Source organism: Loxodonta africana, chromosome 27 (assembly GCF_030014295.1).
Source record: "Loxodonta africana isolate mLoxAfr1 chromosome 27, mLoxAfr1.hap2, whole genome shotgun sequence".
In the NCBI taxonomy this organism is placed as follows: domain Eukaryota; kingdom Metazoa; phylum Chordata; class Mammalia; order Proboscidea; family Elephantidae; genus Loxodonta; species Loxodonta africana.
Genome location: NC_087368.1, coordinates 11889082 through 11906278, shown reverse-complemented (window position 1 = coordinate 11906278; position 17197 = coordinate 11889082). Strand labels below are relative to the sequence as shown.

The 17197-nt window shown below is 39.0% G+C and overlaps 1 protein-coding gene across 3 annotated transcripts in view; it reads left to right on the top strand.

Moving 5' to 3' along the window:
- MRPL3 (mitochondrial ribosomal protein L3) overlaps positions 1-17197 on the top strand; it is a 69538-nt gene that overhangs the window by 11703 nt on the left and 40638 nt on the right. For all 3 annotated transcript variants that reach the window (XM_010600490.3, XM_064277331.1, XM_003420905.4), the window contains exons 5-6: positions 5693-5792; positions 8232-8292. In XM_010600490.3, coding sequence (XP_010598792.1) covers positions 5693-5792; positions 8232-8292 — 161 coding nt within the window. The remainder of the gene's footprint in view (positions 1-5692; positions 5793-8231; positions 8293-17197) is intronic.

Genomic DNA, 17197 nt, shown 5'->3' with positions numbered 1-17197 from the left:
GTATAGTCAATATTCTTCGCCAACACCACAATTCAAAGGCGTCAGTTCTTCTTCGGTCTTCTTATTCATGCATACAATGCGATTGAAAGTACCATGGCTTGGGTCAGGCGCACCTCAGTCTTCAAGGTGACATCTTTGCTGTTCAACACTTTTTTAAAGAGGTCCTTCGGCAGCAGATTTACCCAATGCAATGCATCATTTGATTTCTTGACTGCTGCTTCCATGGCTGTTGATTGTGGATCCAAGTAAAAGGAAATCCTTGACAGCTTCAGTCTTTTCTCTGTTTATCATGATGTTGCTCATTGGTCCAGTTGTGAGGATTTTGTTTTCTTTATGTTGAGGTGCAATCCATACTGAAGGCTATGGTTTTTCATCTTCATTAGTAAGTGCTTCAAATCCTCTTCACTTTCAGCAAGCAAGGTTGTGTCATCTGCATTATGCAGGTTGTTAATGAGTCTTCCTCCAATCCTGCTGCCTAGTTCTTCTTAATGTAGTCCAGCTTCTTGGATTATTTGCTGAGCATACAGATTGAATAGGTATGGTGAAAGAATACAGCCCTGACGCACACCTTTCCTGACTTTAAACCAATCAGTATCCCCTTGTTCTGTCCGAACAGCTGCCTCTTGATCTATGTAAAGGTTTCTCATTAGCGCCATTAAGTGTTCTGGAATTCCCATTCTTCACAACGTTATCCATAATTTGTTATGATCCACACAGTCGAATGTCTTTGCATAGTCTACAAAACACAGGTATTCTCTTCTTTCAGCCTTCTGGTATTCTCTGCTTTCAGCCAGGATCCATCTGACATCAGCAATGATATCCCTGGTTCCACATCCTCTTCTGAAACCAGCCTGAATTTCTGGCAGTTCCCTGTCGATATACTTGCTGCAGCTGCTTCAGCAAAATTTTGCTTGCATCTGATATTAATGATATTGTTCTACAATTTCTGCATTTGGTTGAATCACCTTTCTTGGGAATAGGTGTAAATATGGATCTCTTCCGGTCAGTTGGCCAGGAAGCTGTCTTCCATATTTCTTGGCACCGATGAGTGAGCACCTCTGGCGTTGCATCTCTTTGTTGAAACATCTCAACTGATACTCTGTCAATTCCTGGAGCCTGGTTTTTCGCCAGTGCCTTCAGAGCAGCTTGGACTTCTTCCTTCAGTACCATCGGTTCCTGATCATATGCCACCTCTTGAAATGGTTGAATATCGACTAATTCTTTTTGGTATAATGACTCTGTGTATTCCTTCCGTCTTCTTTTGATGCTTCCTGCCTCATTTAATATTTTCTCCATGGAATCCTTCACTATTGCAGCTCAAGGCTTGAATTTTTTCCTCAGTTCTTTCAGCTTGAGAAATGCCGAGCATGTTCTTCCCTTTTGGTTTTCCATCTCCATCTCTTTGCACATGTCATTATAATACTTTACTTTGTCTTCTCGAGAGGCCCTTTGAAATCTTCTGTTCAGTTCTTTTACTTCATTTCTTTCTTTAGCTTTAGCTGCTCGACATTCATGAGCAAGTTTCAGAGTCTCCTCTGACATCCATCTTGGTCTTTTCTTTCTTTCCTGTCTTTTCAGTGACCTCTTGCTTTCTTCACGTATGATGTCCTTGATGTCATTCCACAACTCCTCTGGTCTTCAGTCACTAGTGTTCAGTGCATCAAATCTGTTCTTGAGATGGTCTCTAAATTCAGGTGGGATATACTCAAGGTCATATTTTGGCTCTCGTGGACTTGCTCTGATTTTCTTCAGTTTCAGCTTGAACTTACATATGAGCAATTGATGGTCTGTTCCACAGTCAACCCCTGACCTTGTTCTGACTGATGATATTGAGCTTTTCCATCGTCTCTTTCCACAGATGTAGTCAGTTTGATTCCTGTGTGTCCCATCTGGTGAGATCCATGTGTATAGTCACCATTTATGTTGGTAAAACAAGGCATTTGCAAAGAAGTCACTGATCTTGCAATATTCTATCATTCGATCTCCAGCATTGTTTCTATCACCAAGACCGTATTTTCCAACTGCCAATCCTTCTTCGATTCCAATTTTCGCATTCCAATCACCACGAATTATCAACACATCCTGACTGCATTTTCAGTCAATTTCAGACTGCACCAGCTGATAAAAATCTTTTATTTCTTCATCTTTGGCCTCAATGGTTGATGCATAAATTTGAATTATAGTCGTATTAACTGGTCTTCCTTGTAGGTGTATGGATATTATTCTATCACTGACAGCCTTGTACTTCAGGGTAGATCTTGAAATGTTCTTTTTGATGATGAATGCAACACCATTCCTCTTCAAGTAGTCATTCCCAGCATAGTAGACCAGATGATTGTCCGATTGAAAATGGCCAATACCAGTCCATTTCAGCTCACTAACACCCAGGATAATGATGTTTATGCGTTCCATTTCATTTTTGACAATTTCCAATTTTCCTAGATTCATACTTCGTACATTCCAGGTTCAGATTATTAATGGATGTTTGCAGCTGTTTCTTCTCATTTTGAGTCATGCCATATCAGCAGATGAAGGTCCCAAAAGCTTTACCATCTACATCATTAAGGTCGACTCTACTTGGATAAGGCAGCTCTTCCCCCGTCATCTTTTGAGTGCCTTCCAACTGGTGGGGGCTCATCTTCCAGCACTATATCAGACAGTGTTCCGCTGCTATTCATAAGGCTTTCACTGATGAATGCTTTTCAGAAGTTGACTGCCGGGTCCTTCCTAGTCTGTCTTAGTCTGGAAGCTCCATGAGTGACCCTGCTGGTATCTGAATATCAGTGGCATAGCTTCCAGCATTGCAGCAATAGTCAAGCCCCCACAGTATGACAAACTGACAAACGTGGGGGAGGAATTATGGAGTTGCCATTTATTGATATTTGGAAGACCAGAGGAAAGCAGGTATGGGGAAGATCTAGTTCAATTTTAGGCATGTTAAGCCTGAGTTGCTGTGTGGTGTTGAGGTGGAAATAGTAAGTTGGCAGCTGGACGTACGAGTTTGTAATTCCGAGTAGGATGTGGGATTGAAGTTAGAAATGTGGGGTCTTCACTGTATATGAGAACAGAGAGAATAATGACTGGAAGCCAAGTGAAAGTCTTTCAAAGAGAGAGTGGTTACCTATGTCAAACATTGCTGATGCAGTCAGTAAAATGAGTGTTGACCGGTGTGTTTGACCTTGTAGAGAAAGTGAGTGATCTCTTGACTTGCACTTTCCATGGAGTACCAGGGACTGAAAGTGCCTGATTAAAGTGGATTTGAAAGAGTAGGAAGAGAAGAAGTAGACACAGCAAGTCTTTCTAGGGGAGGGGGATGCCTCTTCTTCCTCTCAGGGGGGTTGCTGTAAAGGGAAAGAGAAAAAAATAGTTGAAGAAGGATGTGTGATCAAAGCAGTTTTGTGTTAATACGCGTCTTATTGCAACACATTTGTATACTGGTAGGGAAGTTTCAATAGAAAGGGGGAAATTGGTTCACAAGTGAGGGATTTGGCTTTTTGTAGAAGCATGGGCAGTTCAATTTGTCAATGTGATTCTCAACCTTAGTTTCCCATTAGGGCACTCTAAAAAATCCTGATGCTTGGCTTGGCATTGTTATTTTCTAAAAGCTTCCCTGTTGTGTCTCATGTGTAACCTAGGATGGGGCGGAGGAGTGACAGAATATTAGTGCAGATGGAGAAGTTCTCTTGATTCTTCTATTTTTTTTTTTTTTTATAAGAAGTAACATGATCAGGTAAAAGCGAGGAGGAAGGAACAGTACTGGAGGTTTTAGAAGGAGATGTGATTTGTCTTGGTAGGAGGTTGAACCAGGGATATATAAGTTGGCCGGGCCATATTTAGGACTCACTCTGAAGTTTGTGGTTATATATTTAAGTGTGAACCCACCATGTTTTCTTCTAGCTGCTTGGGGTGCAAGTAGGCAAGAGTCGGATTTCCCAGGGTTGAGGTTTTACCCAGAGAGGGCAAGGGGGTTGATAGGCTATGATTATAAAGAGGGACCATGGAATCTAAGCCCAAAAAGGAAGGAAGTGAGGATGGGGGTGAGGAGCGATGGCCAAAGAAAAGGAAGTAGGATCAGCAGATGATATGCCCTGCTCAAAGATTTGTGGGACTTAGAAAGAAAAGAGAGTGAGATTTTGGAGAGGAAACAGTTAAAATAGATTCTAGGATATGACCATGAAAGTGGTGGCTGAGGTGGGGCGGAGAACAAGATCGCTAGAAGTGAGGCAGTCAGAGAATTGAGAGGGCAGGAGATGGGAAGGTCAATCAGTGTGATGCTGAAATCACCGGGGTTCAGAACATGATACAGGGACAGTGCTCAGAGAGTGACAGTGAACATGAAAAAGATTGGTCTGTGGATAGCAGGTATTGCAGTCTGATGTCATGAACTTCAGAGGAGCTGAGCCTTTTAGGAAGCGGGTGGAGCACAATGATACAGAAGCAACAAGGATAGCAAAGGGGACGCTTGCCCCACCTCTCAGCTCAGTGGTGTGTGGGGGCAAGTTAACTATGCCCAAAGAGGGCTGCTGAGGACGCAGTGTTCTATGTAAAGATCTGGTTTAGTTGGAGCAAAGGACTCTACCACAGGTTAGTTTGTGTTCAGGGATCACCATCAGGGTTGGGAAAGGATAGGAGGGGTTGGATTAGGGAATGTATAAAGCTATAAATGGGTGAGAGGAGCCTGGGTGGTGCAAGCAGTCTGCTATCAGCAGCCAAGCCAAAGGTTAGTGGTTTGAATCCACCTAGCTGCTCTGCAGAAGAAAACCCTGGCCAACTGCTTCTGTAAAGATTACAGCCAAGAAAGCCCTGTGGAGCAGTTCTGCTGTATAATGCATAGGATCATCATGAGTCGGGGCCATCTTAATGGCAGCTAACAACAACATGAAGGGGTGAGGGTCTCCAGGATGAGGAATACCGTGGGAGGTCTGGGCTTTGAGGTGCTTGAGGTAAACAAGCAAAAAGGTCAAGGTTTTTCAGTTCTTACGTTAGCTACTTCTTTGCATAAAGGTTCAACATTAAGAGACTGGCTAAGGAAATTCAGGAATAGCTCAAATATGGAATTCATAACAATTACAAATTGTGTTTTTGGAGAATATTTAATGCCTTGAGGGGAGAATCATGGTACAGTGCTTAAAGTGGGAGAAGAAAATCTTTAAGGCTTATATATGCATATGATTCCAGTTTTTTTAAGCGTATGGTTGGATACACTGTTAAAACTAATGCTATTTCTAGGTGTTTTTTTTTCTCGTACTTCCATGTGCTTCCTGCAGTAAAGATATCTGGTATTTATAACCCCTCAAAGGAGCGGTATAAAATAGCAAAATAATGCTGCGGACATACATGTTTCAGAGTAATTCCTCCTGGTAGTCTCCCAGAAAGGAGCTTATTGTGTCAGAGGGTGTAAATAAGGTTCTTGATACACAGTCTCCAGTCCGTATTCAAATCTGACCCAACTCTTTTTCCTACAGGACAGAGGTCTTTTCCAGGGTACTATATTTGAGACGTTGCAAATGATTTGATCCTAAATAGTAAGGTTATTTGTTCATTGAACTGTAACTGGATTATAGATAAAATTCTCACCCCCATTCCATAGGGGAACAGGGTGCTCTTTGATTTGTATTTAATGTGGTATCTATTTGTGCTCATTTCTCTTTAGTATCTAATGTGTTGCTTATATGTGCTCCTTTCTCTTTAGAAATCTCCATCCATATTGGAATTTTACCAAGAACTTGGATTACCACCAAAACAGAAAATTAAAATCTTTCATGTGACAGATAACGCTGTAATTAAGCCAGGTAATCTGAGGTCAGGGAGAGGAGGGAGGTAAAAATACCCATATATGTGATTCGTTTAATGTCAGCCCTTTCAATAAAGCTGAATCCAAAATACAAAGACCCAAACATTTATTTTTAAATATAAAACTGTATTTGGTTTAATCACTAGGAATAAACAAGTCTTTTTCTTTTTCAAGAGGAAAAAACTGGAGAGAACACTTTGTTTTCCTGTGAGAGACGGAGGAGTACTTTTGTTTGTAATGTAGAGAGAGTTTTGCATTTGGAAAAGCCATTCCAAATAAATACACTAACTTTTAAAATGCAAGGTTCGCTATTTGCAGGCTGGTATTTTATTCTAGTAAGTAAAGAATATTTAGAGTTTTGCTTAGGTAGGAGAACTTGAGAAGATACAGCCTACAATGGGAGAGTGACTGACTATGGTACCTCAATGTAAAGATTCTTACTTAAAAATTCCAAAATACTTTACTTAATCCATAGAATGTCAAAAAGTAAGATTTTGGCATATAATTCTACGTTGGTTCAAATAGTTAACAAAATACAGCATTTTGACATCTTTGAATTTCAAAAAAGCTACCTGATCTCTTGAACTTGAGTTCAAGAAGAAGACAGTAGAAGGATGTTTTAAGATTTGCTATTTAAAACTCTGAACTGAATTTCTTGAAGTAAAATGCAGTTGCAATAGAAAAAAAATTTTTTATTTTATTTTATTTTAATTAGTGCAGCAGAGGGTCAACCTTGATATGAGCTAGAATTAAAAGTATCTTTTGAAGTGCCAGTTTTGTAACTTTAAGGTAAAGTAAGTGAAATTAAAGTATAAAAATTTGTAGAAGTCCAGGGATCATTATATGTTTGAATGATTTATTATGGACATATTTTACTTTAAATATAAAGGGACATTTCTAAAATATTATTTGGTTGTATAGAAAGTTTGATCTGAAGCAGTTTCCCCTATTTATTGTTAACATAGCTAACTTTCTTAAACCCTTTATTTATGTTTAGGATAAAAGTAAAAATTGAGTCCACATTAACTTTTGTTGTCAGTCAAATCATATAAAATTGATCTTTTTATGGGTCAAAACTGGTTGAATATTCACGGTAAAGAATATTTAGACTCTTGCTTAGATAGAGGAACTTGAAGAAGTATAGCCTGCACCGGGAGAGTGACTAACCACAGTACCTCAACGTAAAGATTCTTACTTAAAAATTCTGACATACTTAATCCATAGAATGTCAAAATAAGTTTTCGGTTGTTCAGCCCCATAGAAATGAGGCCACTCTTAATCTCTCCTATATTTTCTTGTTTCAAAGTTTTTCTCTGCCCATACAAATCCAGGTTTGGTCCTGCCTTAAAGGAGTCTACCCGGTGAAACCCTGCAGTGCTGTACTGCCTGTATTAAACAAACAGGAAACCTAGTTTTCAATTACATTCTCTCCTATGTTTGTTCCTGGTTTTCTGGTTTTGTTTTGTTTTTTTTTTTAAAGAATCTCTTATTTGATGATGTTAATGTTGGTTCTTCATCTAGATAATAAATTTCCTAAGGTCAAGGCCGTGTCTTATATTTTTCTATTCCTAACTATGCATATTTTAAGGGCCCTAGAAATGTTTGCTGATTAATTGCCAAATTATTAAAATAAGTGTTAATTCTAAATTTTTATGAACAAAATATCATGAAAGACTGTAGTCACAAAAAGCTTTTTTTAAATAACATGTTTCCTAAGTCCATTTAAAGTAAGATTTGACTTCTGCATAACTTAATTTTGGGAACATTACTATATAAAAAATAAAAGGTATCTGTAGTAGTAGCTTTTTGCTATTTCAGTTACCTGGGCACATTCTGGGATGACTATATTTTATTGAAACAGTAACCAGCCTGCCAAAACTCTGATAAGTATGGGCTTTGCATGCATATCATACATGCCGTAATCACTTCCCTGTAAATGAGGGATCAGGGCTGAAATAATTAAATCTCCTACTTTTGGATAACTTATCTCCAGTGGATGAAAAAAGATCTTACTCAGCCTCAACATTTTTTGAGTCATTCTTTTGTTTTTGTTTTCTGTATCTGAGATAGGAAACTTAACCTTATTTCAGTTTATTGTTATTCACAAAATGACCGAGAGGCATCAAACCAGCGCATTTACCAGCAGGACCACTGTGCTGTCACAGGAACTGCCCATGTCAACCAGCACCTCTGTGGCCCCCAGCCCGTCAGCCAGCTGTGGTTTGTGGCTCACTCCAGCACCAGGCACCAGGGCACATTGTTCTTCAGCCTACACAGAGACAATTAAAAAGCATGTTGGTTGAATAATTTAATTATTTGAATGTTTCTAATATTTATACTTACAGAAGTGACTCCTACCATTTTTGAAATCTGATAGCTAGAAGACTTCCTGTTTCTGAGCTGACGAATTTCATATTGCTTTTTCTTTTTTGTTAAGGCACTCCTCTTTATGCTGCCCATTTTCGCCCAGGACAGTATGTGGATGTCACAGCCAAAACGTAGGTCTGCGTTGCGAGTTCTTTTTCTGTTTATTTTCTTCATATAGTCATAAATAACTGCGTGAGTGAAGTACAGCCTTCAACTCAGTGAATAAAGAATAAATACCTATTATTTATTCGTAATTCTGATCTTTAATGTTATTGCATATACTGGTTTTTAAAATTGTACTGAGTTAGTTGTATGTGAAGAGTTCCTATCAGGTTACAGCTTTTAAACTGAGATGTATGCTTCTTGAAATGGAGCTAAGAGATAGGTCACATTACTCAGGTTCTTTGTGGGTTGGGCTGACTTCTATTTTGAAGACTAAAGGTTACATTTTGATGGTGAAATATCCATGAGCAATGCTGATGGAGTTCTTTGTGAAATTATTTTGTGGTCTAGTAATTGGCACTTCTTTCCAATTCTAGGAAACAGCTAAAGTAGAAAACATTTTGTATCTGTGTTAAAAGCCTGTCAAAAGCTGGTTAGAAGAAATGGTGTCACACTGTAGACCCTTCGATAGCATGTTATCTGTCAGTACTAGTTAAGTGAGACTTTTGTAAAAGCAGAATAAAAAAAATTTTTTTTTTTTTTTAATGTGTAAACTTTAAACAAGGGTTAAGTAGCAATGAACATTTGATTGCCACTAACAGAAATGCTAATGTTGTGTCACATTTAGACTAGGCCATGGTATTTTTGGTGCTAGAGTTCTTTCATATCTTAGTGTCTGAATCAGATGGCTTAGGGTGGTTCACTACTGGCTAGACGATCTCCAGAAAACATTGAGATATTATGAGAAGTAGTTTTTCAAAAATGAGTTGAGATCACTTCTCTGTGGAATGAATCAACCAAGCCCTTACATATGTTTATATAGAAAGTATTCACTGTAGGTTATTGGAATCCCCATGACCTAGACTAAGCAAAACTCCAGGTATCAGCTCTTATCCATCCAGTGTCTTGTTCTCTCGATCTAGATAGCATTTCAACTCACTTTGTGCCTCAGTTTTCTCTTTGGGATCATATGACAATGTCTGCAGCCTATGTTCCCGGGGTATTCTGATTGGGAACCCTTTGTAAATGACTAGTGACCCCCAGGTGCTCTGGGCGAGTCCCATGATCCCAGTGACGGAGCCAGAGCAGCCTTTACCCATGGGAACGGTACGAGTGCCAGCATCAGTTTCCTTACCACAGCCAAATGCATTCCTCATTCCCACACTGTTATGGCCTGGTTTCAAATACAAGCCATTGCAGGCAGCTGCAGTATGCCTTTGCCTTTGTCAGGCTACTTAGAAATGGAGTGTGATAGCTTGGAAGTAGGGCAGTTGCTCTTTTTAGGGAGATTATGAACTACTTCCCCCCTTTTTTCTGCTCCCTGGTTGTTGGGGACTCATCCCTAGTTACTAAAAAAAAAAATGGGGCCCCTAAAATCACTGGTGTCTTGATAACTGTGTTTATTCTACCTTCCTTTGTCAAAACTTCAGAGTATTGGAGCCGTAAGGCTTTGATTTGGTTAGTTGGAAAGGTGTGTGTTTTATGAATCAGATTATTTTACTTTTTAATATCTGAATTATTGTGTATAATATACTTTACACACAGTTAATGGTGTGTGAATCCCATTGTGTGTTTTACGGGATATATGGGGTATTCTGAGGAACCATCCAAAGTCAGAGGCCATTATGGCAGAGACCCTCGTGGCTGGATTTGTGACTAGCTTGGATTAGAGCCTCGCTTTTCAAATGCCTGCGTGCTGTGAACGCTTTCATCTTGTGTGCTACTGTTGTGTTCCCTTGGCTTCTTAAAAGTTATTTTTAAAACTTTATCCTTCTGCTTATGACTATAAAATGAAAAGGGAATTTTTTTTTTAAGGTGGTGTTCCTAGAAAACAAGATTGTGTACAGCCATGTGCCAGCCTCGGGACTAGAGAGCTGATAAGAGCCGGGAGGATAACTAGCCTCTTCTTTTTGCAGCTGCCCTCCCTGGGTTGTGGGGAATGTGTGTGCACACACGTGTACGTGCATTTGCTTGCTTTTCCTTTTTCTTTCTAAACTCTTCTTTTATCCCCTTTCCTTGATGCTTCCTTTTTAGGCAGCTCCCCGTAGTTGTAGTTTAAGTCCTTTATAGCCAATGAAAATGTTCTTTTCCTTATTGACTATATGTTCCCTCAGTACGTTGTCCTTTATTTCCAGCCCGTTTTAAAAATTTGAAACTTCTGAGCTCCATCTTCTTTTTCATTATTAATCCTGTTACAGGTGCAAACACTGGAGAAAAAAAAATTGTGCAGTGACATGGTTGAGTGGGGTGATTAGAGACTGGAGCAGCGATTTTCATGTTTGGGTGTTTCAGAATCTCCTGGAGGGCTTGTAACGCAGATTTCAGGGCCCTACCCACAGAGTTTCTGATTCAGTAGATCTGGGTTGGTGTTGCATGTCATTGAGCCAACTCTCAGTGACCCTATAGGACAGGGCAGAACTGCCCTATAGGGTTTCCTAGACTGAAATCATTACAGGAGCAGAGCACCAGGTCTTTTCTCCCGAAGAGCAGCTGATAGGTTTAACTGCTGAACTGCTGACCTTTAGGTTAGCAGCTGAGCACTTAACCATTGTGCCACTAAGGCTCCAGATCCGGGGTAACTCCCCCACCAAAAAAAATACCAAACCTGTTGCCGTCTAGTCAGTTCCAACTCATCATAACCCTGTAGCATGGTAGAACTGCCCCACAGGGTTTCCAAGGCTGTAAATCTTTACGGAAGCAGACTGCCACACCTTTCTCCCTCAGAGCAGGTGGTGGGTTCAAACCACCGATCTTTCTATTAGCAACCGAGCACTTAACCACTGAGCCGCCAGGGTTCCCAGATCTGGAGTAGTGCCTGAGAATTTGCGTCACTGACAAGTTCCCGGGTTATGTTGATGCTGCTCCCCCAGAGACCCACGGACTGGAGACTAGTCCAGAGCTCAGCGGAGTTGAAATGCTTTTCCTCCCTCACTCCTTTACCCAGCACAGAATTCTAGTGCCTTCCTTTCCTTAACTCCACTGAAGTGCCAACAGAAACATCTCGTTAAAGCAAGTTTAATTCATCCAGTTTCAAGTAACATTGTCAATCAAAGTGAGCCTGTTTATTTTACTTACATTTGGTTAGCATAAAACTGAAGATTGGCCTCTTTAGGAATTTGCTGCATCATCTCATTTCCATTAGAAAAAAATTTCAAATCTCCAAAATCTCAATTTTCTTAATGTCGTAATAAGTGTAACTGTTAATATACACTTATATGTTGAGCATTTCAAATTTTTATACCGTATACCTTCGATTTTAATTACTGGGTTAAAAATATTTTAGAAATAGCTATGTAAATAAGAAAATTAGAAAAAGAAAAAATTACTGTGTAATTTAAGAAAATAGAGTATAATAGAATCTACCTTAGGTTTGAAATTGTATCAGACTTTTTTTTTAAGTAATCAGTGACCGACAGCAACCTCTTGAAGGCTTCTTTAAAATGTAAAAATGTTGTTTTTTTAATAATTGCAATAGGAAATCTGCTTACACTGAAAGATACATTGTGTTTATCTGAATTTGGGTATAATTCTCTACATAAACAGATAAATTTACAAGTCTCTGCTTTGAGATGTGAGGTAAATATATATTTACCAGAGTTCATTTTACTTTCATACCAGAAATAACTTTTTATCTAAAGGGCCTGAGAATACAAATCCAATTTAGATTTTATGGGAAAGATTCTTACATCTTACCTATAAAACCATTCTAGCAGAATAATTTTTCATAGTTTTGTTATGCTATTAATAAATAATAAAGCCCAGTCTTTGAAATGTGATAGTTTTATGTAATTCATTCTAAGTAAAATTTAAGAGCTAGCATATATACGGGACCCTGGTGGCATGATGGTTGAGAGCTGGCTGCTGACCAAAAGATTGGCAGTTCATATTTCTAGTTAGCCCCTTGGAAACCCAATAGGGCAGTTCTGCTCTGCCCTGTAGGGTCACTATGAGTCAGAATTGACTCAGTGGCAAAGGGTTTTGTTTGTTTTTTAACATATGTAATGATGTCTTTCCCTCTCCCTGCCACCCTTCCACAATTTATATTCTTGTTCTGTAATGGTGATTATATTCCAACATAGTTTGTAATAGATCGTGGTTTGGAGGTCTAACATTTTCCCTTTCGTTCTGCCTCAATTTTGAGGAGGAAACAGCTATAGACAATGTATAAATACAAATAGTTTTTTCTTCTACAGTTTTCTCCTAGACGTAACAAACCCTAGTGCGCTGAGGTGAAGTATGACTATCGATTCCATCTTCAACATAGGATGTTTAGCCCACTTATTTCTGTTGAATCTTAGCAGTGCTTGTTATAATTTGTAATTAAAAAGAAAAAGGAAAGAAGTAGAAAAAGAATGAAATAGAACACTGTAAAAAATGTGTCTATCCATTGTGTTTGGGGAAAATGCTAGGTCTCTGCCTCAAAGGACGTGAAGGCTACAGATGTGGTCATGGGTACATAGCAGTGGTCACGGATGGGCATGTTCCTGCCAGCTGTCTCACTGAACTTTGAATTCATGGCAGTGGCATACCTGAAGTAACTTTGTTTCTGGTTGTCTGAAATTTATTCATTCAGTCATTTAAAAGTTGAAACCCAGATTGAAGTCAGATGACAATTCATTCCACTAGTTAAAAGATTTTTTCCTTTCTGGAAGAAGGATAATGTAAATATCCTGTCTACTGATCTGGGTTAATTAAAACAAACCATATGTTTTTACCAATAGCAATTTTAGGCATGATCTTATTATTTTAAAGCCATCGGTGCCCCTTAAATTCTCATTGTCCTTCAGCCTCAAAATGGAAAGTTAGACATTTATCTTGGTGATACAGGTAGCCCTCGATTTACGATGTATTTGAGTTACAGCGAACCATATTTACAACTGTTCTTTTTTTTTTTTTTTTACGTCTTATCGTTAGTAATATGCACCACGTACAGCATTGCAGCGCGATTTGCTGATGTTACCATTCTCAGGTGCTCACTCGCAGATATTTATGTGTAATGTTTCCAACCCCCCAAGGATCGAATTTATAAAGATACTGATAATAAAAGGCAATAAAAATGAAAACAACAACCAGAAAAGAGGTATTCGACTTAAGTCAGAACAGACTTATGATGGAGCCCTTGGAACGGAACCCCATCGTAAGTCGGCGACTCCTTGGATTGTCCCTGGTGATAAAAGTGAAAGGGAATATGGGGGAGCCGAGGTTCAGTTAGTTTGGGCTCTGTCATTAAAATATCAAAATGTATAAAGAAGTATTTTGTCCACCAGTCTTAAAAGTGATGAAAAGGCTAAATGGGTTCTTTGAAGAGCAGAGCATCTTTGGGCTCTGTGCCCAGCCCTGCACACTTTTCAGAGAAGTGGCCCGCTGTCCTTGAGAAACTCTCCTCACTGGCTGCTTGTTGTGACTCCTGGGTGCTTGCTGTAAACTCTGGGAGGGGGAAGCAAGGGAGTATGCTGCCTTCGGGGTACAATTTCTGTCCATCCCTGCACATTTTCAATTTTATTTCCTTTTTAATTAGTTACTTTGTTTACTAGTTACTCTTGGAAGTCAAATTTTAAGCATATTAGTGAACAGTTTCAAAATGATTAGAGAGGGATATAATCTCTGTGAAAAAAAAAAAAAACTCTGGTCAAAGTGAATGTTTCAAGATAAAGACTAGAGTTGGGAGTGATGTTTTACAGTTACATTTTGTTGCTTTAAAATTTTTTATAGTAGGCATCATAGTAGGCACCTGTAATTGCCTCTCTAATTCCACAAAGCAGCATTTTTTTTTTTTTTTTTTTTTAACCCAAGGTCAGCAAAATCAAGGCTTAATAAGAGGCAGCCTAGGGTAGCGACTAAAAACATGGCATCCACAGCTCAGGAGCATTTGGTTCCTATTTAAAAAGGGAATGATCCGTGTCTGCCTCAATAGGAAATAGTTTTTAAATGAATAGAAAACATGAAGCCTTGCCTTCTCTCTTAATACTATCTTTTGTATGGCAAGGTAGCATTTCAAAGCACTCTAGGTAATTTTAAGATAACATACTGTGTGCTACATCTAGAATTTACAGAGTAATGAGGATGTCCTTGAAATAACTTCGTGCCTCTCGGATTTGTTGCATACTTTTATAGTTTTGTTCTAATCTACTTCTCAACGGGTAGTGTGACCTGAAGGCGTAACCAGATGCCTCCATTTCCGGGGCTTTGACCTTGGGTAAGTGACAACTTCTCTGGATTTAGATTTTATCATCTTTAACATGAGGGTATGGGACTAAATGGTTTCCAAGATTGCTTTCAACTCTAAAAATCTGCTTCCAAAAAATAATCCCTTAGTTTTCCAAGTGTTAGGGCCCACTCTTACCTATACTACAGAACAGGTATTTCACGACAGATCGACAGCATGGCAATGTGGTCTTCTGATCTGTTGAAGAAAGTGATACGGCTGAAGACCTTCTGAAAACTGAGAATATGGCAGAATTGGTCATTCGAGTTTCCTGTTTTTGAGAAGAGCTGACTGCACTCAGGACAGCAGATGTGTTGTTCTGGATTTATTTAGGCCAGCCAACAAATGCTTCCTTTTCGTAAGAGGGCACAAAGGAATGACCACATAGATGGGTCTGTTTACTATTGAATGAGTTCGATTTGATGCTAGAAATCACTTAGCAATCACTTGTTGATGAAAACATTGCAGATATTGATGGGAAGTTTATGGTTTTCAGACAGAAGCAGAATGCCTGCATTTCAGGTCATGCTGTCCTGGACTCATCCTAGAGAGTTACGGCTATACAGACCTTATATGACAGCTTTAAAGTATACGTACATGGAACACAAAGCAACTAGGGAATCCCACCGTGACTGACTGACTTGTGGCCTTAGGAGCTGTTCACCACTGATCAGATAGGTTTATACAACAACACTGATTTGGATAGAAACATACTCCCAGACTTTACAAGGCCCTTCAGTAGAGGTACTATAACTTTGAAATGTGTAGAAGATGAAAGTAGGTAGATAACATCTGGGTGAGTTTGCTGAAATGGGGAGAAGGTGCAATTAAAAACGAAAACATTTGTGCCATATTAGTTCATCGTGAATTGAAAGTGAATCCTGAGCGGACAGTGAATTGGCTGATAACAAGCCTTTTATATACATGTGATATTTTGGTAAAAGTTATCTTCCCTTTTTTTGTTTGTCGGAATTTTTTATTTGTTTTAAAACTAATTTGGAAAGTTTGAATTAATACATGGTGAAATGTTTAAATTATACAAAGAATTCTTTTGATGTTGGGTTAAACATTGTACTTTTATACCCATGAGTACTTTTCCACAGTTAAAAGTTTCATTTCACTCTAATATGTTCTTGGTGGATCAGTTTTATACATAAAGCACAATCTTGATTTGGCTGAGAACTGAAGTGAGTCTTCCATTTCCCTATATTCAGACACAGTGTTTAATCATAGCATAGAGAAGCTGATTGTTTTCTTCCTTCACCCCCACTTTTATTTATTAAATATAAAAATATAACCTGATCTTGGCACATTCTTAGAGACGTTAAGAGCCCTCTCTTTATTTATTTTTTTTCCTTTATTTAGTACTCATTTATTTTCTGAGAGATTGTATACAAGTCACTTAACCTTTTTACAGCATGAATTCGCTGAAGAAAGTTTAAGCTTTTAATTTGGAAATGGGTCTGACTGAAAAACCTCTGCTTAGCACTGATGTTAATTTTTTTAACTAAGAGAATCAAGTACTTTGCAGGTGATGCAACGCTTGGTGGTAAATACTTCTGGTACTTTTTTCATGATAATGGTAGAAAGACAGTGCATGGGAAGGGTGTTTGAGGCAGGAGGACCAGAATGAGCAGGGGCATGAAGGAGAAGAGCGTAGTAAGGGACTCATGGAGTAATCTAATCTGCTATGCCTAGGATTTGTGGTGGGCAGTGTTTAAAAGCCAAGCTGGGCCTGGTTGTAAAAGACATTGTATGCCTCAGACTGAGGAAGTTGCTAGGGAACCATTCAGGGTTGTGGTTTGGTTGTTTCCATTGTTTTGTCTTTTAAAGCAGAGGAGAGGCTTGTGTGACCGGATTATCCACTTAGAAATTTTACTCTAGTGACATGATGAGGCTAGCTTCCAGAGGGGAGGATACTCCGTTTCTGTTTCAGAAACTAATGAATGACTGAGGCACTTCTGATTGGATATGGTCAGCACATCTGTGGATGTGGGTGGCAGCAGGAGAGATTCTTATCAGAGGGCAGCTTTCATGGAGCTCAAGTTTATAAGTAATGGTTTTGGGGATTGGCAGACTTTTTCTCAAAATGTCAGATAGTAAATACTTTAGGTATACAAGCCATATGGTCTCTGTTGTAATTCAGCTCACCATTATAGCTGTAAAGCAGCCATAGACTATATGTAAATGAATATATGTGGCTGTGTTCCAATAAAAACTTCATTTACAAAAACAGGTGGCCAGTGCAGGCCGTAGTCTGCTGACCCCTGGTTTAAACTATCATGAGAAGAGGGTCACAGGCAGGACTCTGAGATCATCTTTTCTTGAAGCAGCAAGGGGAAAGGGACATCTCAAAGGGCAGCAGGGAAGTAGGAAGATAGGGAGAGTGATTATGACTAAGGGTAGGGAGGCTAGGAAGGAGGGGAGAGGAGAACCCTGTGGAGAGTCTGTTTAAAAAGAAATTTGAACTTTGGATATTTGATATTAAGGAAAAGAATTTACTAATTTTGAGGGGTTGTGACAATAGTATTTTGTTCTTAAAAAGAATCCATATGTTTTGGAGATCCATACTGAAATGTTTACATATAAAAATGATATGATATCTGGAGTTTGCCTTAAACCATTGGAGTTGAGAGGAGAGAAATAGATGAAACAAAGTAGGAGTTGGT